At 41.6% G+C, this 15,209-nt stretch overlaps 1 protein-coding gene across 1 annotated transcript; it reads right to left on the minus strand.

Annotated features, from left to right (window-relative positions):
- Positions 1–12,618: 12,618 nt before the first annotated feature.
- On the minus strand, positions 12,619–14,074 carry LOC104092171 (B-box zinc finger protein 32). Its single transcript, XM_009597701.3, has one exon. The coding sequence runs from the start codon at positions 13,700–13,702 to the stop codon at positions 12,854–12,856; it is 849 nt and encodes a 282-aa protein (XP_009595996.1). The 5' UTR covers positions 13,703–14,074; the 3' UTR covers positions 12,619–12,853.
- Positions 14,075–15,209: the final 1,135 nt, after the last annotated feature.

Below are 15,209 nucleotides of genomic sequence, written 5' to 3' on the forward strand. Positions count from 1 at the left end.
TTTGGAGTTATGCTATCCACAAATTAGGATGACGTCATGATGTCATGTGTCATTATGACACATATTCCCAATGCATCGCTTTGTTTTGCCTATGACCTCTTATTAGACCGGCCGCTTCGGTTCCGATGCCAGTAATGATGAATCGTTTTTGGTTTCGATGCCATGACATTTATAAATAGAGGTATTTGGACGCGATTTGAAGTTTTAATTTTCTGTCGTTTCAAAATCCCATACTTTTCTCTTACTCTCTTCTCCTCCGAATTTCTCTTCTTTGTTCCAGTGATTTATATTGTTGTTAACTCCTCATCATTTGATACCTCTCTTCCTTACATCGAATCATGTCGAATGTACCTTCTGAGTCTGGTGAGGGAAGTCGTGTGGCTCCGTTGGCAGTGGTGTTTCCCTTTCATTGGGAAGGTGCTTCTGTTATTGCTGGGGATGAAGCATTCCCATCGGTGGAGGAGATAATTCCACGTAATCCTGATTCCAGGTCCGATCTTACCAAAGTACCGGATGTTGCGCCTGAAATTTTTAAATCAATGACGACGCCTAAAGAATTAGCGGAGGTCAAGGCCAAATTTAGCCTTCCTAACCACATTAAGTTGATCCCAGCCGGAGGGGATGTGGTACAGGTACACCGCCCTGGGTACTGCTCTCTCTATGGCTATCCCTTTCTCATAGGCTATTCTCTCCCTTTACTCCCGCTAGTGGAGGAATTTTGTCGACACTACGGTATTTGCCTAGCTCAGCTTACACCATATGTTTACGAGGTGATGAAGATGCTAACTAAGTTCGTCGAGCTAGCCGGGGTCGAACTGACACTACGACACTTGATACACATGTTCTCCCCTGACTTCTATAGGGGGGCGATGTTGAACCTTCGCCACCGAAGAGGTAAGTGCTTACTTATAAAGATGGACGACAAAGCTAATCGTCAGCTCTAGCTTAAATTCTTCTTTGTCAGGACCGAGGAAGTCGTGGCCAACGTTAACAGCTTCCCCGAAGCTTGGAACTACACTCGTGAGTGCCAATTTTTCTTTTGTTTTTACTTTTGATTCTGAATAATGATGATGATTTTTTTTTGTGTTTTCCCTTTTGTAGCCAACAGTCATCCTCATCCTCTGGCCTATCATATTTCTAACTGGGTTGAGTGACTCCTCCCTCACATTGTAGGGATCCGAGATTGGCCCAATTTTTTCAAGAAATTCAGGAATGCTTTCCCTTCCACTGGTAATTTCCTTTCTTTGATTGTTTCCACTCCGTATCCTTTTATATGTGGATTTGTTTTGCTGATTTAGTACTGTTTTTTTTCTCATGCAGGGGTTTTCGGAGGAGCCGGGCACTAGTGTCTTCTTTCCGTAAGGCATCTGCTGTCTCCTCGACTTTGGCTCTTGTTACGACTACTGCATTTTCCATTTCGATCTTGACCTCGGCTATCGTAACTTGGGAGTCTGACTCCGTTCTTTCCATGGCTCCTGCCTCCTAACTTTATTCGCTAATTGATGAGGAAGACATCTCGCCTGAAGATGGTGGTTTGATGCCTCGTAAGAGGAGGGCCGTAGACATCATGGGAGAGATGTCGGCTCCATCGATGTAGGAAATTACGGCCTTGTCCTTAGGGATACGACCATAGTGCATATCGGGGAGAGCCCGGAGTCAAGTCCCGAGGCCCATAATTTGGAAGATATGAACATACATCCTATGCAGGACGCAGTCGAGGGCGTGGTAAAGAATGGAGGACCTATTTTTTCAAGGCAGAAAAGGCGTCATCCTCTGGGATCGCGGCGGACATACATTCTTCGACTGATGATAGAAGGAAGGTCGTCGTTGAGGAGGACGTTGGATCTAATTCTGACATGGATGTAGATGAGGTAAGGATGATTGATAAGGGGCTGACTCAACTTGAAGTGAGATTGGAAGGGGGCTCCAGGACTATTGCGATCCCGATGTATCGTAATATTCTTGTGAACACCGAGGAGATAATCCCCTCGCTTGTCCCTCTATGTTCTGATATCGAGGGTACGACCCTCAAAACTATAGATGGCAGAACCTTATCAAATAACATTGCTGGCCTCGCCCTTCGGGTAAGTGCATTTTGCTTTTCGTTATTTTCCTTGTCAAATAACATTGCTGGTCTCTGGCTGTCTTTATTTGTTTTGTAGACGGTCGTCTTGGAGATTGAGAGTGCTCCTAGGGAGTATAGACGCAAATAAATTTGTGAAATTAAAGGATAAGTATTTCAGGTGCCTTGAGAAGTACCGGGAGCTTCAGTACCGGCTCCGCGAGAACGACAATGTGCGCCAACTGAGGGACGACTTAAAGTCAAGAGACGAGGAGCTGGTACGGCTAGTGGGGAAGTGCAATATCTTGAAGGGGAAGTTGAGATGTAATGAGGAAGAGCTTGATCTTAGCAAGTGGGTCGAAGCGCAGTGCAGTGATCTCCAAGATCAGGTAGTCTCATTGCGAGGCTAGCTTGAGGAGTATCAATTCAGGGCAGAGGCCCTTAGTGGCGAGATCGTCGAGAAGATGGAGGAGCTAGAGAAGGCGGCGCCTGCTCGGTCGTAGGCATTGAGGAAGGTAGAGTCTATTGAGGTTGCGACCCGGACTCTCCGTTCCAAGCGAGAGAATGATTTAACAACGACAAGGCTTGAAGAAGAGCGGCTCAATGAGAAGTTGGAGAAAGAGACCTCTGATCTTTATGATCGAGTTGCTGCTTTGGAGGCTGAGAATGATAAACTACTTGAACGGCCTCTTCATCTACAACTTCTGGCTTCCCTAACATTCCTTGTGATTTGTACGAAGAGTGGATTCATGCCGAAGCCCGGTTGGACGTGCTTCGCGAGTTGCATATAGCGGGCTCAATTGCTACTGCCAATTTTGAGGGTGCTCGTATCAAAGCTCGTGAGGCTCTGATTGCATGTGGTTATGATCCGACTACTCCTTGTCCCGGTGAAGAAGATGAGGGCAATGAGGATGTTATAGACTACCTTGAGGACGAGGTATGGTATGACTCCATATACCCTATAAGATAGGATGGCAAGGGCACTAGGGGCTGAGATGATGAGGGCATTGATGGTCAGGGTGGTGATACCATTGAAGGCGAAGATGGCGAGGGCACTGAAGGTCGTAATGGCGGTGACCAATAGTTTTCTTTTTGGTTTTTTGTGTATTTTTTTCTAGCGTCATCACGAGCCTTTTGCAAATAGCTTAAGTATATGAAACATCAAAGTTGTTCCTTGCATCCCATTCCTATGGTTTATTTTCTGTACTTGTGTATATTTTTTCTTCTATTGTTTGCTCGTATCGCTTTTTCCCCTATTGGTGTTATCTTTTAGCTAGTTGTGGCCTTGGAGTCGGGTGTTCATAAATCGCGTGCGTTTATTTGTTGAGATGTGGCTGGGGTCCAATAGGTGTTTATTCGAAGGAGGTCGAACATAACCTTTCGTTTAAATCATGGTCAAGGGCCAGTAGGTGTTTGTTCGATCTTAGTAAAACATAACCTTTTGTTAAGTCGAGGCCGAGGGCCAATAGGTGTTTATTCGAGTAGGGTTGAACATAACCTTTCAGTAAATCACGGCTGGGGGCCGGTAGGTATTTGTTCGAGCGGGGTCAAACATAGCCTTTCATTAAATCGCGGCGGAGGGCCGGTAGGTGTTTATTCAAGTGGGGTTGAATCATAACCTTTTATTAAATCGTGACCGAGGGCCAGTAGGTGTTTGTTCGAGTGGGGTCGAACATAACCTTTAATTAAATCGTGGTCGAGGGCTGGTAGGTGTTTGTTCGAAAGGGGTCGAACATAACCTTTCGTTAACCTTAAAAAAGGTGTCTTGATAAACCTAAGTCTTTTATTGCTTTGGTTACCTACTTTGGAGAAAATTAAAGATTTTGGGCATTGACTGGCATTCTAGTCCCAGTCCTAGTCTATCTAGTCCCTTCATTGGTTGACCTTGAGGGTATTGAGAGGTCGAGCAATGAAATGGTAACAACGATCCTACCTTTGCGTACTTCAATTCGAAGTGTTCCCTTTGCCGCCTCGTTAAAAACCTTCTTGAGAAAATTCAAATGGGACAAACTCAAGTGAGAGAAAAAAAGAGTACGACTTAGGGGATGTTTTTTCTCTCAGAAGTTGAAGTATTTGAGGTGGTTGATGTTATAGTTGTTTGCTAGTAGCTTTCCTTCCATTGTCTCTAGTTGAAATGAACCCTTGTTTGCTTTGGCTGTGATTTTGTACGGACCATCTTAATTCATTCCCAGTTTGCCTTCCTGGGGTCTTTGCTCGCTTAAGTTTTGGGTTTCAATACGCAGTCCCCGACTTTAAGTGACCGGATCTTTGCTTTCTTGTTGTCATAGCATTCTGCTTGTTTTTGGGCGACCATTTTATGTACGCCATATCTCTTTGTTCGTTGATTTTATCGTTACTCGTGCCGTTTTCATGGTATTACCTTAGGTTGGGTTCTTTGACCATTACCGATATTACTGCCTCGGTTCCATAGACCAGAGAGTAGGGCGTCTCTCCTGTGCTCATCTTCGGAGTTGTTCGGTAGGCCCATAACATTTCTGGTAGTATTTTCGGCCACAGTCCCTTGGCATCCTCGAGCTTTTTCTTCATGATGTTTAGTATGAATTGATATTAGTATCACAACAACAATCATAGTATAAATAGGAACACCATGAAATCCAGAAGAAAGATGCAAAGCAAAGGGAGACAATATTAGTTAGTAAATATTAGTATCACCACGAAGACCTAAGGAGGCTAAGGAGAAGGTGTAGAGGCAAAAGCACAAGGAGTTCTTCATTCAATCCTCACTAAAGACACGAATTTGGATCGTTTTATGTTTTCCTTTACTTTAAACATAATTGTGATGAATTACTACATATCTATGGAGTAGTTCCTTTTAGGGTTTGATGGATTTGGTGTAGTGAATCTTTTTGGATGTTTTAATAGTTGCACCTATATTAACACGTTCATATAACTGAGAGAGGCATAACTTGTGATATCTTTGCATTATCTTGTTGGTTGAATTCATTAATTCCTCTTAGCAATCGAAAGAGGCTAGTTGAATTGTTGATTAAACCTAGTTAAGAGGATAATCGAAAGAGGTTCTCCTAAAGACCAATCCATTACAAATTCTTGTATATCTTCACCGAGCTTAACTTAGTTCATCTTGTGAGGTTGAGACTTAATCGAGAGAGGAGTTTCAACTAAACGTTTGAAATAATAATTGAGTGAATTCGAGAGACTCTCTTGAACATTAGAAGTGAATTAACTAGAGTTAAATCCCAGACATTTATCTTGCACCTATCCAGTCAATCCCTATTTTCTCCCATCGATATCTTTCTTGCTTACTTTTGTTTCGATTTTCATTCGTCAATTAGCTTTAGATTATTAAGTAATTTTAGTTTTTAATCACATAATTCTCAAATGTTGATTATGTTGGATAGCAATCTAGCTACCCGCTGGGTGATATAGGGTTGAATGTATCCTCTTGATACGCCATTTCTCGAAGAACTCAGTGGTTTTCTTTCCTATGAACTGGGGTCCGTTATCACAGCTGATTTCCTTGGGTAGGCCGAATTAGCAGATAATATTTCTACATCTAAAGGTGATTACTTCTTGTTCCTGTATTTGGGCGAACGCTCATGCTTCCAACCATTTAGAGAAATAGTCAGTTAAAACTAAAAGGAATCGTACATTACCTCGTCCCACTAGGAGGGGGCCTACGATGTCCATTCGCCATTTGATGAACGACCAAGGGTAGATGGCTGAGTGGAGGTATTCACCTGCTTAGTGAATCATTGGGGTGTACTTTTGGCAGTGTTCGCATTTCCTTACGAAGTCTGCAACGTCCTTTTTCATGGTGGTCCAATAGTATCCCACCCCTATGAGGCATCTGACTAGTGCCCGATTGTCGGAGTGGGCACCGCAATTGCTTTCATGGATTTCTTCGAGGACGCGCTGGATTTGGTTCGGGCCCAAACATTTCACCAGAGGACCGCCGTAAATTCTCTTGTATAGGTTGCTATGAATGAGACTGTATATGGACGCTTGCATTCTTAGTTTCTTGGCTTCTTTTTTGTCGCCATGGAGTGTGTCGTCCTGCAAATATGCGATAATACGATTGCGCGAGTCCCAAGTTAAGTTTATGGTTTTTACCTTGATTTGGTCTAGTGATGAGTTGAGGAGATGGACTACGCCTTTATCTCCGGTTGTGATGCTTTTGGTTATTGAGGCCAGTATGGCGAGGCCATATGCTTCGACATTCTTTGCTCTTCGGATCTGATCGAGCCGATATTTGTCGAACTCAGGCAATAACTTGCAGATTTTGGTCTGGTATTTCTGCAACCTTTGTTCCTTAATTTGGAAAGTTTCTGTGACTTGGTTGACTACGAGATGGGAATCACAACGGAGCTTCTACTATTTTGCCTCATACATGAGTGCTAGCCTTAACCCTGTAATTACGACCTCATACTCGGCGTCATTGTTAGTCATATCCGGGCACCTTATGGACTGGAGAATTACTTCGCCTGTTGGGACCTCGAGTACAAGTAACAGTTTGGACCCGGATGCATTGGAAGTGCCATCGGTGTATAGAACCCAGAGGTCTTGTGTTTGGAGGGAAGCTTGGACGACTTCCCCTTTGACTTCAGGCATTATTTTTGCACTGAAATCAACGAGCACTTGTGAATTTATCGCCATTCGTAGCTTGTATGTGATATCGTGCTCTTTTAACTCGATGGCCCATTTGGCCGGCCTCCCCGACAACTCGGGTTTATGGAAAATGCTTCTCAGGGGAGAGGTTGTGACGACCGAGATGGGGTGGCATTAAAAATAAGGTCTAAGCTTTCGTGAAGCTACGACCAAGTCTCGAGCCAAAATTTTAAGGTGTGGGTACCTTATATCAACGTCGGCGAGTGTTTTGCTAATGTAATAAATGGGAGATAGCGTACCTTTATTTTTGTGGATCAAGACTACGCTTACCGCTACCTCTGAGATGGCTAGTTAGACGAGGAGTTGCTCTTTTGGTTTGGGTTTTGAAAGTAGAGGCGGTGATGATAGGTAGGCCTTCAGTTATCGCAAAGCCTGGACGCACTTGGAAGTCCATTGGAGGTCGTTGTCCTTCTTGATTATGCCAAAACAATTGTGGCATCTATCCGATGACCGCAAAATGAACCTTGATAGGGTAGTGATTCGACCAGTCAACCTTTGGACTTGCTTATTGGTGGTTAAGAGTTCTAGTATCTCCTCAATAGTTTTGATTTGTTCTGGGTTGACCTCTTTCCCTCGTTGCGACACCAGGAAACCCAAGAACTTTCCTGAGGCTACGCCAAATGCGCATTTTTCTGGGTCCAACTTCATTCCGTATTGTCTGCGTATGTCGAAAGTTTCTTTCAAATGATCAATGTGATCCTCTACCCTTTCGTACTTAACCAACATGTCATCTATATATACCTTCATGGTCTTACCGAGCTAGTCTTTGAACATCTTTATTACCAATCTTTGATAAGCAGCCCCACGTTCTTCAGTCCTAATGGCATGAACCTATAGCAATACGTTCCTTGGTGGGTGATGAACGTGGTCTTCTTTTGATCTTCTTCCTCCATGAGAATTTAATTATAGCCTGAGTAAGCGTCCAAGAAACTTAATAGTCCGTGCCCGACTGTTGCGTCGATGAGTTGATCAATATGGGGTAATGGGAACGAATCCTTCGGACATGCTTTACTCAAGTCTATAAAATCCATGCATATCCACCATTTCTTATTTTTCTTTTTGACCATCAGTACGTTGGCGATCCACTTGTGGTACTTCGACTCCCTAATGAAGCCATTCTCTAATAGTTTTTCTATGTCCTCGCGGACTGCATCATTGATGGCGGAGTTCAATTTACGCCTGACTTGCCTTACTAGGGGTGGAATGGGTCAACGTTTAACTAGAGCGTGGCGATTTCCTTTTGGGATGCCCGTCATATCTGCATGGCTGAAAGCAAACATATCTTTATTAGCTATTAAGAATTTACTGAATTTACTAGGTTCTCGGAGTTTGCAGCCGATATAGGTCTTCTTACTATGGTCGTTGAGGTTCAATTAGATAGGATTGAGGTCTTCTATGGTCGAACCTGCAGCCTCGACCGTGTCGGGGTCCATGATGACGTCCCTAGTCTCTTCTTGCTTCGACCTCAACCTTGTTGATTGCTATGCCACTTTTTCTTTGTCTTTCTTCTATTGGGTGACCATGTTTTCCAAAGCAATGCAGTAGCACTCCTAGGATGTTCGTTGTTCCCTGCGTATGCTGAATATTTCCCATGGAGGTGGGAATTTAATTATTTGATATAGGATGGAAGGGATAGTCATGCTGCTAGCCACGATGAAGAGTGTAATTTCCCCATATGTCCGCTCAACTGCATTATTAAAACTGGTTAGCGTGATGCATCGTGACATTATCTTATCCTCGAGTCTCATTTGGGTAAGGACTCGGGGATAGATGATGCATGCACCGCTTCCATCATCCACTTAGATGTGTTTGACATCTATATCTAAAATGCATAAAGTAATAACGAGGACATCATTATAAGGAATAGTCAAATTGTCGGCATCCGACTCATCGAAGATGATACTTTTTTCGAGTCCATCGTATCGTTTGTGGGTGATAGACCGCTTGAGCTTGTGAGTGGTAGTGAACTTCACGTCACTGATAGAGGCATCGTCGCCGCTGTCGATGATGATATTGATGGTACGAGATGGCTATGGCGGCTTTGGCGGGCCTTGATATTCACATCCTCTAGCGAAGTTGGTCCTCCCCTTATCGCTTGACAGCTCTTTGAGGTGTCTTTGCCATAACATGTTTACGACTTCTAGGCGATGCAATTTTCTATTTTGTGTCCACGTTCCTGGTGGAGCTCACAGAGGGCGTCAGATTTTCTGGTGTTCGAGTCTGATCTCATCTTCGGCGGCCACTTCACTTTTGTTCCGAGTTTCTCAAGAGTGTACACTATTTGTAAGCGACACACAAAAATTGTGAGCAGATCATAAAGGAGGCATACCTTTTTTGTTCCTATGAGTCCCCGTCCTTGGCATGGACGGGCCTTCTTCATAGCGGAGGGAGGGTACAATGGCCGCCCTGACATATGGTTGGTGCCGTTTCCCTATTATGTTGCTGAATCGGATGATCTCTTCTGGTACTGTCTCTTCGTTCTTTTTTGGATTCGGCTTGTACCGAGGTTAGCCGGAGAGTTGGTCCGTTGAGGTTGTCCTTGTCTACTCGGACCTCGGCACAATAAGCATTGTGGATTTTGTCCCAAGTGGTTGGAGGATACTTCATCGATCCGCTCAACATTTTTCTAGTTGCTCTTGAACCATCTCTACTCAGCCCCGTTCTGGAAAGCTGCGATCGCTATCCCTTCAGATACGTTCGGCAGAGTCATCCGAACTCTGTTGAACCGGGAGAAAAAGTCACTCAATCACTCTTCCAAGGACTGCTTAATAGCAAATATGTCATTTACTCTTGCTTCGATCTTCTTGGCTCCGGCATGGGCGGTTACGAATTTATCGGTCATTTATTTGATGTTTCTATGGAGCGGGCTGGTAGCTGTGAATACCATGTTAATACCGCTCCCGTAAGGGTTTTGCCAAACTTCTTCAACAAAATGGAGGACACTTGTTCCTTGGCGAGGTCGTTGCCTTTCATGGCGGCATTTTGAAGGTCGATCATTCTGTCGTATATCCTGAGGTAGGGCGGCATTTTGAAGGTCTTTAATATGGCATGTGGGGCTGCATCATCATTGTATGGCTGCTCTACAAACCTGCCAGCGTCCCTTTTCGGCAACAATTTAGGAGCGCCCGGTATCTTGTGAACTCGTTCTTGGTGCTCTTTCATTTAGTCTCTGAGTGCCTTGTTTTCATTCTCCATTTCTTCCATCCTCTTCAGAATTACATCGAGGGCATTGTCACCTGCACTATCGTTATACCTGCTATTGGAGGGAAGAGTAGGTTGCACTGCTCGTCTGTTTTTTGTATCGTGCAAGCCCTTACGGTGTCTGTAGTCACGCTTGGAGCGGGCCTATTGAGGATACTCGCTAGCGTGTCGGTCAGCCATGCTTCGAGGAGTTTTTTTTACAGCTCGGGCATCCCTTCTTTTGCAGACGTGGATGCCCCTTTTCCGTTGGGTTTTGTCATGCTGCAGTGTGGGGAGGCGACCTCTCTCGCCTAGGGGACGTGTTGGGCATCATGTCCTCGCCTACTATTTCATAACTTTAGTTGATGACATTCATGAGGTTGGTTGGGAAGTCACTTGTTATCTTTGTCCTCTCTCCTTAGTTACCTATCATGTAGAGCTTTGTATACACAAAGGAAAGATATCTCGGGGTTTTTCACGTTAGTGACTTGCGTTAATTATAGATCTAGAAGAAACTAAAAATTTAACTAAGAAATCCCCATAGACAACACCAAATTATCTGACCAAAAAATATAGATCTTGGTTCAACTAATTAATTTTATATAAATGAGGGTTAATCTTAGCTAACAATAATATCCCTAAGATGAAGTTCTAAAAAATATAACAAATATTATGTAGGTGTCTTTGAATAACGGTGGCAATATGCAATAAATATTCAAAAATCAAAGAAAATAATGTAGCATTCAATATCAATAAATAATAATAAATGACATTTAGGTAAATAGAATGAATGAGTCACTCAAGAAACGATGGAATCAGTGAATGCTTTTTCTGATAATGATGAGTGATGAACAATCCTTTGAATATCTGAGTTATTCTCGGATCTAGTGGAAAAGTGTAGACAAGAATCTTAGTGAAACAGTGATGTTTGTATACTAGCAATGAGATCTCACTCTCTTTCTCGAGTCAAAGTATATTTTTTACAAATGAATATCACATGTCTCCTATCATTGTGTCTTTTTCTATTTACAGAGAACATGTTCCTAAAAAATTCTAATAGTACAAGTGTAGAGAATATCCACTAGAATATTTTCTGTAATGTCATATCTTGAAACTAGCTGTTATAACTCTATCAAAAGTACTCGACCTCGGCCTCGACCCCCGTTGACTCCTCGACTTCGGCCTTGTTAACTCTTCGACTGCAGATTTCGCTGCTTCTTAGGTCATTTCGACAAACGACGACCTGGGAACTCTTCCCCCAGGACTATCTTGGCTTAAATATTTTAAAGATAGATTTTGACCCATACATATAACCAATCCAATGGACTATAGAGTTTAAATGGAGCGACATGAACCATCACGTTTCATATAACCAATCCAATTTTCTTCATATTGAGATGCATATGTTGTTGCATACTAGCGGTGGGTATTCGGTAATTCGGTTCGGTATTTAAAAACTTCGGTTCGATATTTTGGTATTCGATTTATCAATTGTGTATACCAAATAACATACCAAAGTAGTTCGGTACGGTTTCAGTACGGTTTCGGTTTGATACATTAGTGGAATAGTTAGGGCGAAGAACCTTAAACCTCAGACCATGTCACCAAAAGGTAAGTAGAAAAAGCCACTGTTGCCCTTAAAATGAAGTGCCCACTGCCCAGTAACACGGTTCCTTCAATCAAAACAAAAATCAAGCAATGTTCCATTATAGATAGGAATTTCCTTATCCAAAAGATTCCATGATATAACCAACCACTGCATCAAGCATCAGTCATCCTCCGTCTTTTATTAAGCTTAGGATTGTAAAAGAAAAGCCACAATTTCCAGTTCAAAAAGTTGATTGTTCTTGCATCTAGAGATGCTTTTCATTCCAACGCAGTTACAAAACTCAAGAGAATGAAGAAGTTATGAACTTAAATGAAGGTCAACAATAAGTAAACAAGCAGTCGCCGAGGAGAGGAGTCGCCGTCGGCGAGGTCGTGAAGCTATTGTAGTCGTGACTCGTGAATCTGCAACAACCAAGCAAAGATAAATTTTTTTCAAGAAGTCTAGGTTAGAAAATAGAAAGGGAAAGAGGGTAAGAGCAGATAGATACTGCCCGTAAGTCTGCCTCTAAGCCTCTAAGGGATTAGGGAATTAGGAGTTTTGGGGTGTGGACTTAGGCTTATTGGGCTGAAAATTCAAAATAAATTTGGGCTTGGACTAAAATATTTCTGTATACCGAAATATCAAAAACTAAATATCGTATACCGTATCGAACTACCGAAATACCGCAATTTTCGTATCGAAATATATTGAAAAAATCAAAACCAAAATACCAAATTAATTCCGTTCGATTCGGTTCAGAATTCGATTTTTCGGATTTTATGCCACCCCTATTGCATACATCGAACTTCTTTCATAAGATGCAGGAGTGTGACATTAGAGTTGCACCAAAAACATGTTGCATTACATATTTGAAGATTTAGGTAGTAAATCTAGTTCCCATCATATTTTGATAAGAAAGCGCAAATTCAGCAGGGTATTTAAAGGGTTAGTTTAATCATTTTATACCTTATTGTTATAATGGTGTTAAGTAGTTTTGGGTTTCCAAAGCATAGGGATCATTTGCCGCATTTGCTAGCTCTAGTTTAATTCCAAAACAAATCACTTGGCTTAAATATGTGATGCTTCGTTGGACATACTCGTGTTAGTATCTTTTTTCCTTTTTCACCTTTGGGCTAACTCATAGGAAATGTTCTCTTTCTTGTTCCTTTTTTGTTTTTTTTCCCCGGGTCTGTTGGGGGAGTGACTTGTGAGGGGGACCGAAATGTTCTTTCCTCGTTTAAAAGCGTGACAAAATGCCAGAAAGAAAGTAGTACTAGTAAAATACTTCTGTAAACATTTCCAATGGTTTTCCCAAAAAAAAAAAAAAAGAAGTGACAAAATAAATGGTGGAGAATTTTCGTCCAAACGCCATCGAATCAAGCCGAAGATTCACCCCAGCTTTCCTCCATTCCTTGACGTTGTCGTTGCTTGTTAGCTTTCACGATTTGTCGCAGCTTCAATTCGGAGGCTAATATTAGCTTTGCTGGCACACCCGAGATCTCCTCCAATCTCATCAAACGTTGACGCGTGGATTTCGATCTGTCGCCAGCACTACTTCTCAAACCGAGCCACAAAGACGCCGCCAGGCCTACCCGCAAAGGCAAAGCCCTAAATCGACCCAAGCAAATCCCCAATGCACCACACGCCGTCTGCAGTACTACTGCACCTTCCTCACCGCACATTCCAAGCTTCGTGCACCAATGCATGAACACGCCACTCGCCGCCCTCGGATCTCTCAATTTCACATTTCTGGATCGCGCTTCATATTTAGGGCACGCCACAGCAGAATTGATCACTTCGCCGGAAGAATCGTTTGAGGATTTCGAGGAATCCACCAACTTTCGATCGGAGAAATTTATGTTCTTTTGAGTAGTAGCGCAGGAATGCGTGCTGGATACACAAGTAGACGAGGAGGAGGAGGAGGAGGAGTAGGAGGAGGAGGAGGAAAGAGAATGGAGATCGGAGTCATGAGCAGAGAAATTGCTGGAGCAGGAGGAACAAAGAGCAGAGGAGTTAAGACTATGAGAACACGGGGAGAAACGATTTTTTGTTGGGGAGTTGCAATGGGAGCAAAGAATAAGACGAAGATGGCGAGCTACAAGGAAGTTAGCCTGATGAACCTTGGCATCACAATGGAAACAGAGAAAAGCTGAATCAGAGGTACAAAACAGAGCGGCTCGGTCATTGCAAAGCTCACAGAGTTTAGAGGACAAAACTTCTTTCATTTTAATTTGTATACAAAATTGGTAATGTTTGGAGCTTAAAAGAGGCGGAGAATGATCGACGTAGCGTAATAGTTTGGAGTTGAAAGGTTGGTTGAGATGTGTATGTATTTAGTAGTGATAGTGTGTGTATATATGGGGGGAGCAAAGATATTAAGGAGAAGAAATGAGGAAGGTGAGATAGCAAAGCAAGCTACGTGAACGAAGAGAATTTAGAGTGAGTTGTGAAGTGTATGTTTAAAGTGAACAATCAGCGGCGTTTGAATATGTGAAGGAGGATTTGTGTGTGTGGTTTCAAAAAAAAAAAAAAGAGCAGGGGCCAGTAAATATTAAAGGAGGAGAAGAAAGACAAGGAGAGATGGAAGGAAAGCCAAGTGTTATGTGCATATAGGACCTTCGTATTAACCAGTACTGCATTTTGTGAACATGTGGACTCAAACTCAACAAGCCATAAAAGACACACGTAACACGCGTATACCTACTAAGTGCTCAATAATACAGCAGGAGAGATGATGTCGCTGTGTTAAGTGGTTGGTGCAAGATGAGCGGTGATCTATTCCTTCGTTATGAAGTCAATCGCTATAATATACTTATTCAGTTCATTTTTAGTTGTTTACTTTAGTGGGCGTTTAGTAATTTTTTTTTTTAAGTGAAAATAATATTTAAAAATTAAATCTGTATTTGGATATGAATATAATTTTGGATTATTTTTAAATTTTTATAAGTAATTTGAGTGAAAATTTTAAAAAATAATTTTTAGAGTTTTTCAAATTTTCGAAAAATTTTAAAATTTATCAAGTGAAAACTGAAAATTTTATGGCCAAACACCAATTTCGAAAAAAGTAAAATTTTTTCGAAAAAAATAAAAAAAGTTTATGGCCAAACGAGCTCTTAATTTTGCACCCTTTAAGAATAAATAAATAATTTAAGAAGTGAGTAGTTAATGATACGAGTAACATTAAAAAAAAAAAAAAAACTTATCTTTATCTTAATTAATTTGTTAAAATGAATAAATAAAATATTTTTAATATAGCGAACACTAAACTGAGAGTACTCCATTATTCAATATTCAAAATGGACACCACACCACCCTCTATCCATCCCTGTCCACAAAACCTCGTCACCCTCGAACTTCTCCAAATAAATTGAAGTCCCTTTCACTTTTCATTCTATTACTTCGTCCTCTCCCTCCCTCTGTCTGGGCCGGCTCAAGCGCACGTGGGGCCTAAGACAAAAGTTTAATAAGGGGTTTAAGTATTTATAGGAACGTTATATATATATTTTTATTTAAAATTTATTCTTCTAGAATTTAGCTATTGGTGCCAAGATGGTTTTAAATAACCAGATAAATAGTTTCTTGTTGGCATATTTATATATATTTTTTTAAAATTAAACAATATGTACAAAGTAAAATTAATAAAATAATAAATAATAAATAAAAATAACACTAAAGAAAGTTAGAATGATATTACATTCAAGAAGTTTGAAAACTTTAATTCCAAAATATCTA

The sequence above is a fragment of the Nicotiana tomentosiformis genome, chromosome 6 (genome assembly GCF_000390325.3).
Source record: "Nicotiana tomentosiformis chromosome 6, ASM39032v3, whole genome shotgun sequence".
In the NCBI taxonomy this organism is placed as follows: Eukaryota; Viridiplantae; Streptophyta; class Magnoliopsida; order Solanales; family Solanaceae; genus Nicotiana; species Nicotiana tomentosiformis.

Coding starts and splice junctions, on each gene's coding strand:
- LOC104092171 (XM_009597701.3), bottom strand. CDS start 13,702: ATGAAAGAAGTTTTGTCCTCTAAACTCTGTGAGCTTTGCAATGACCGA.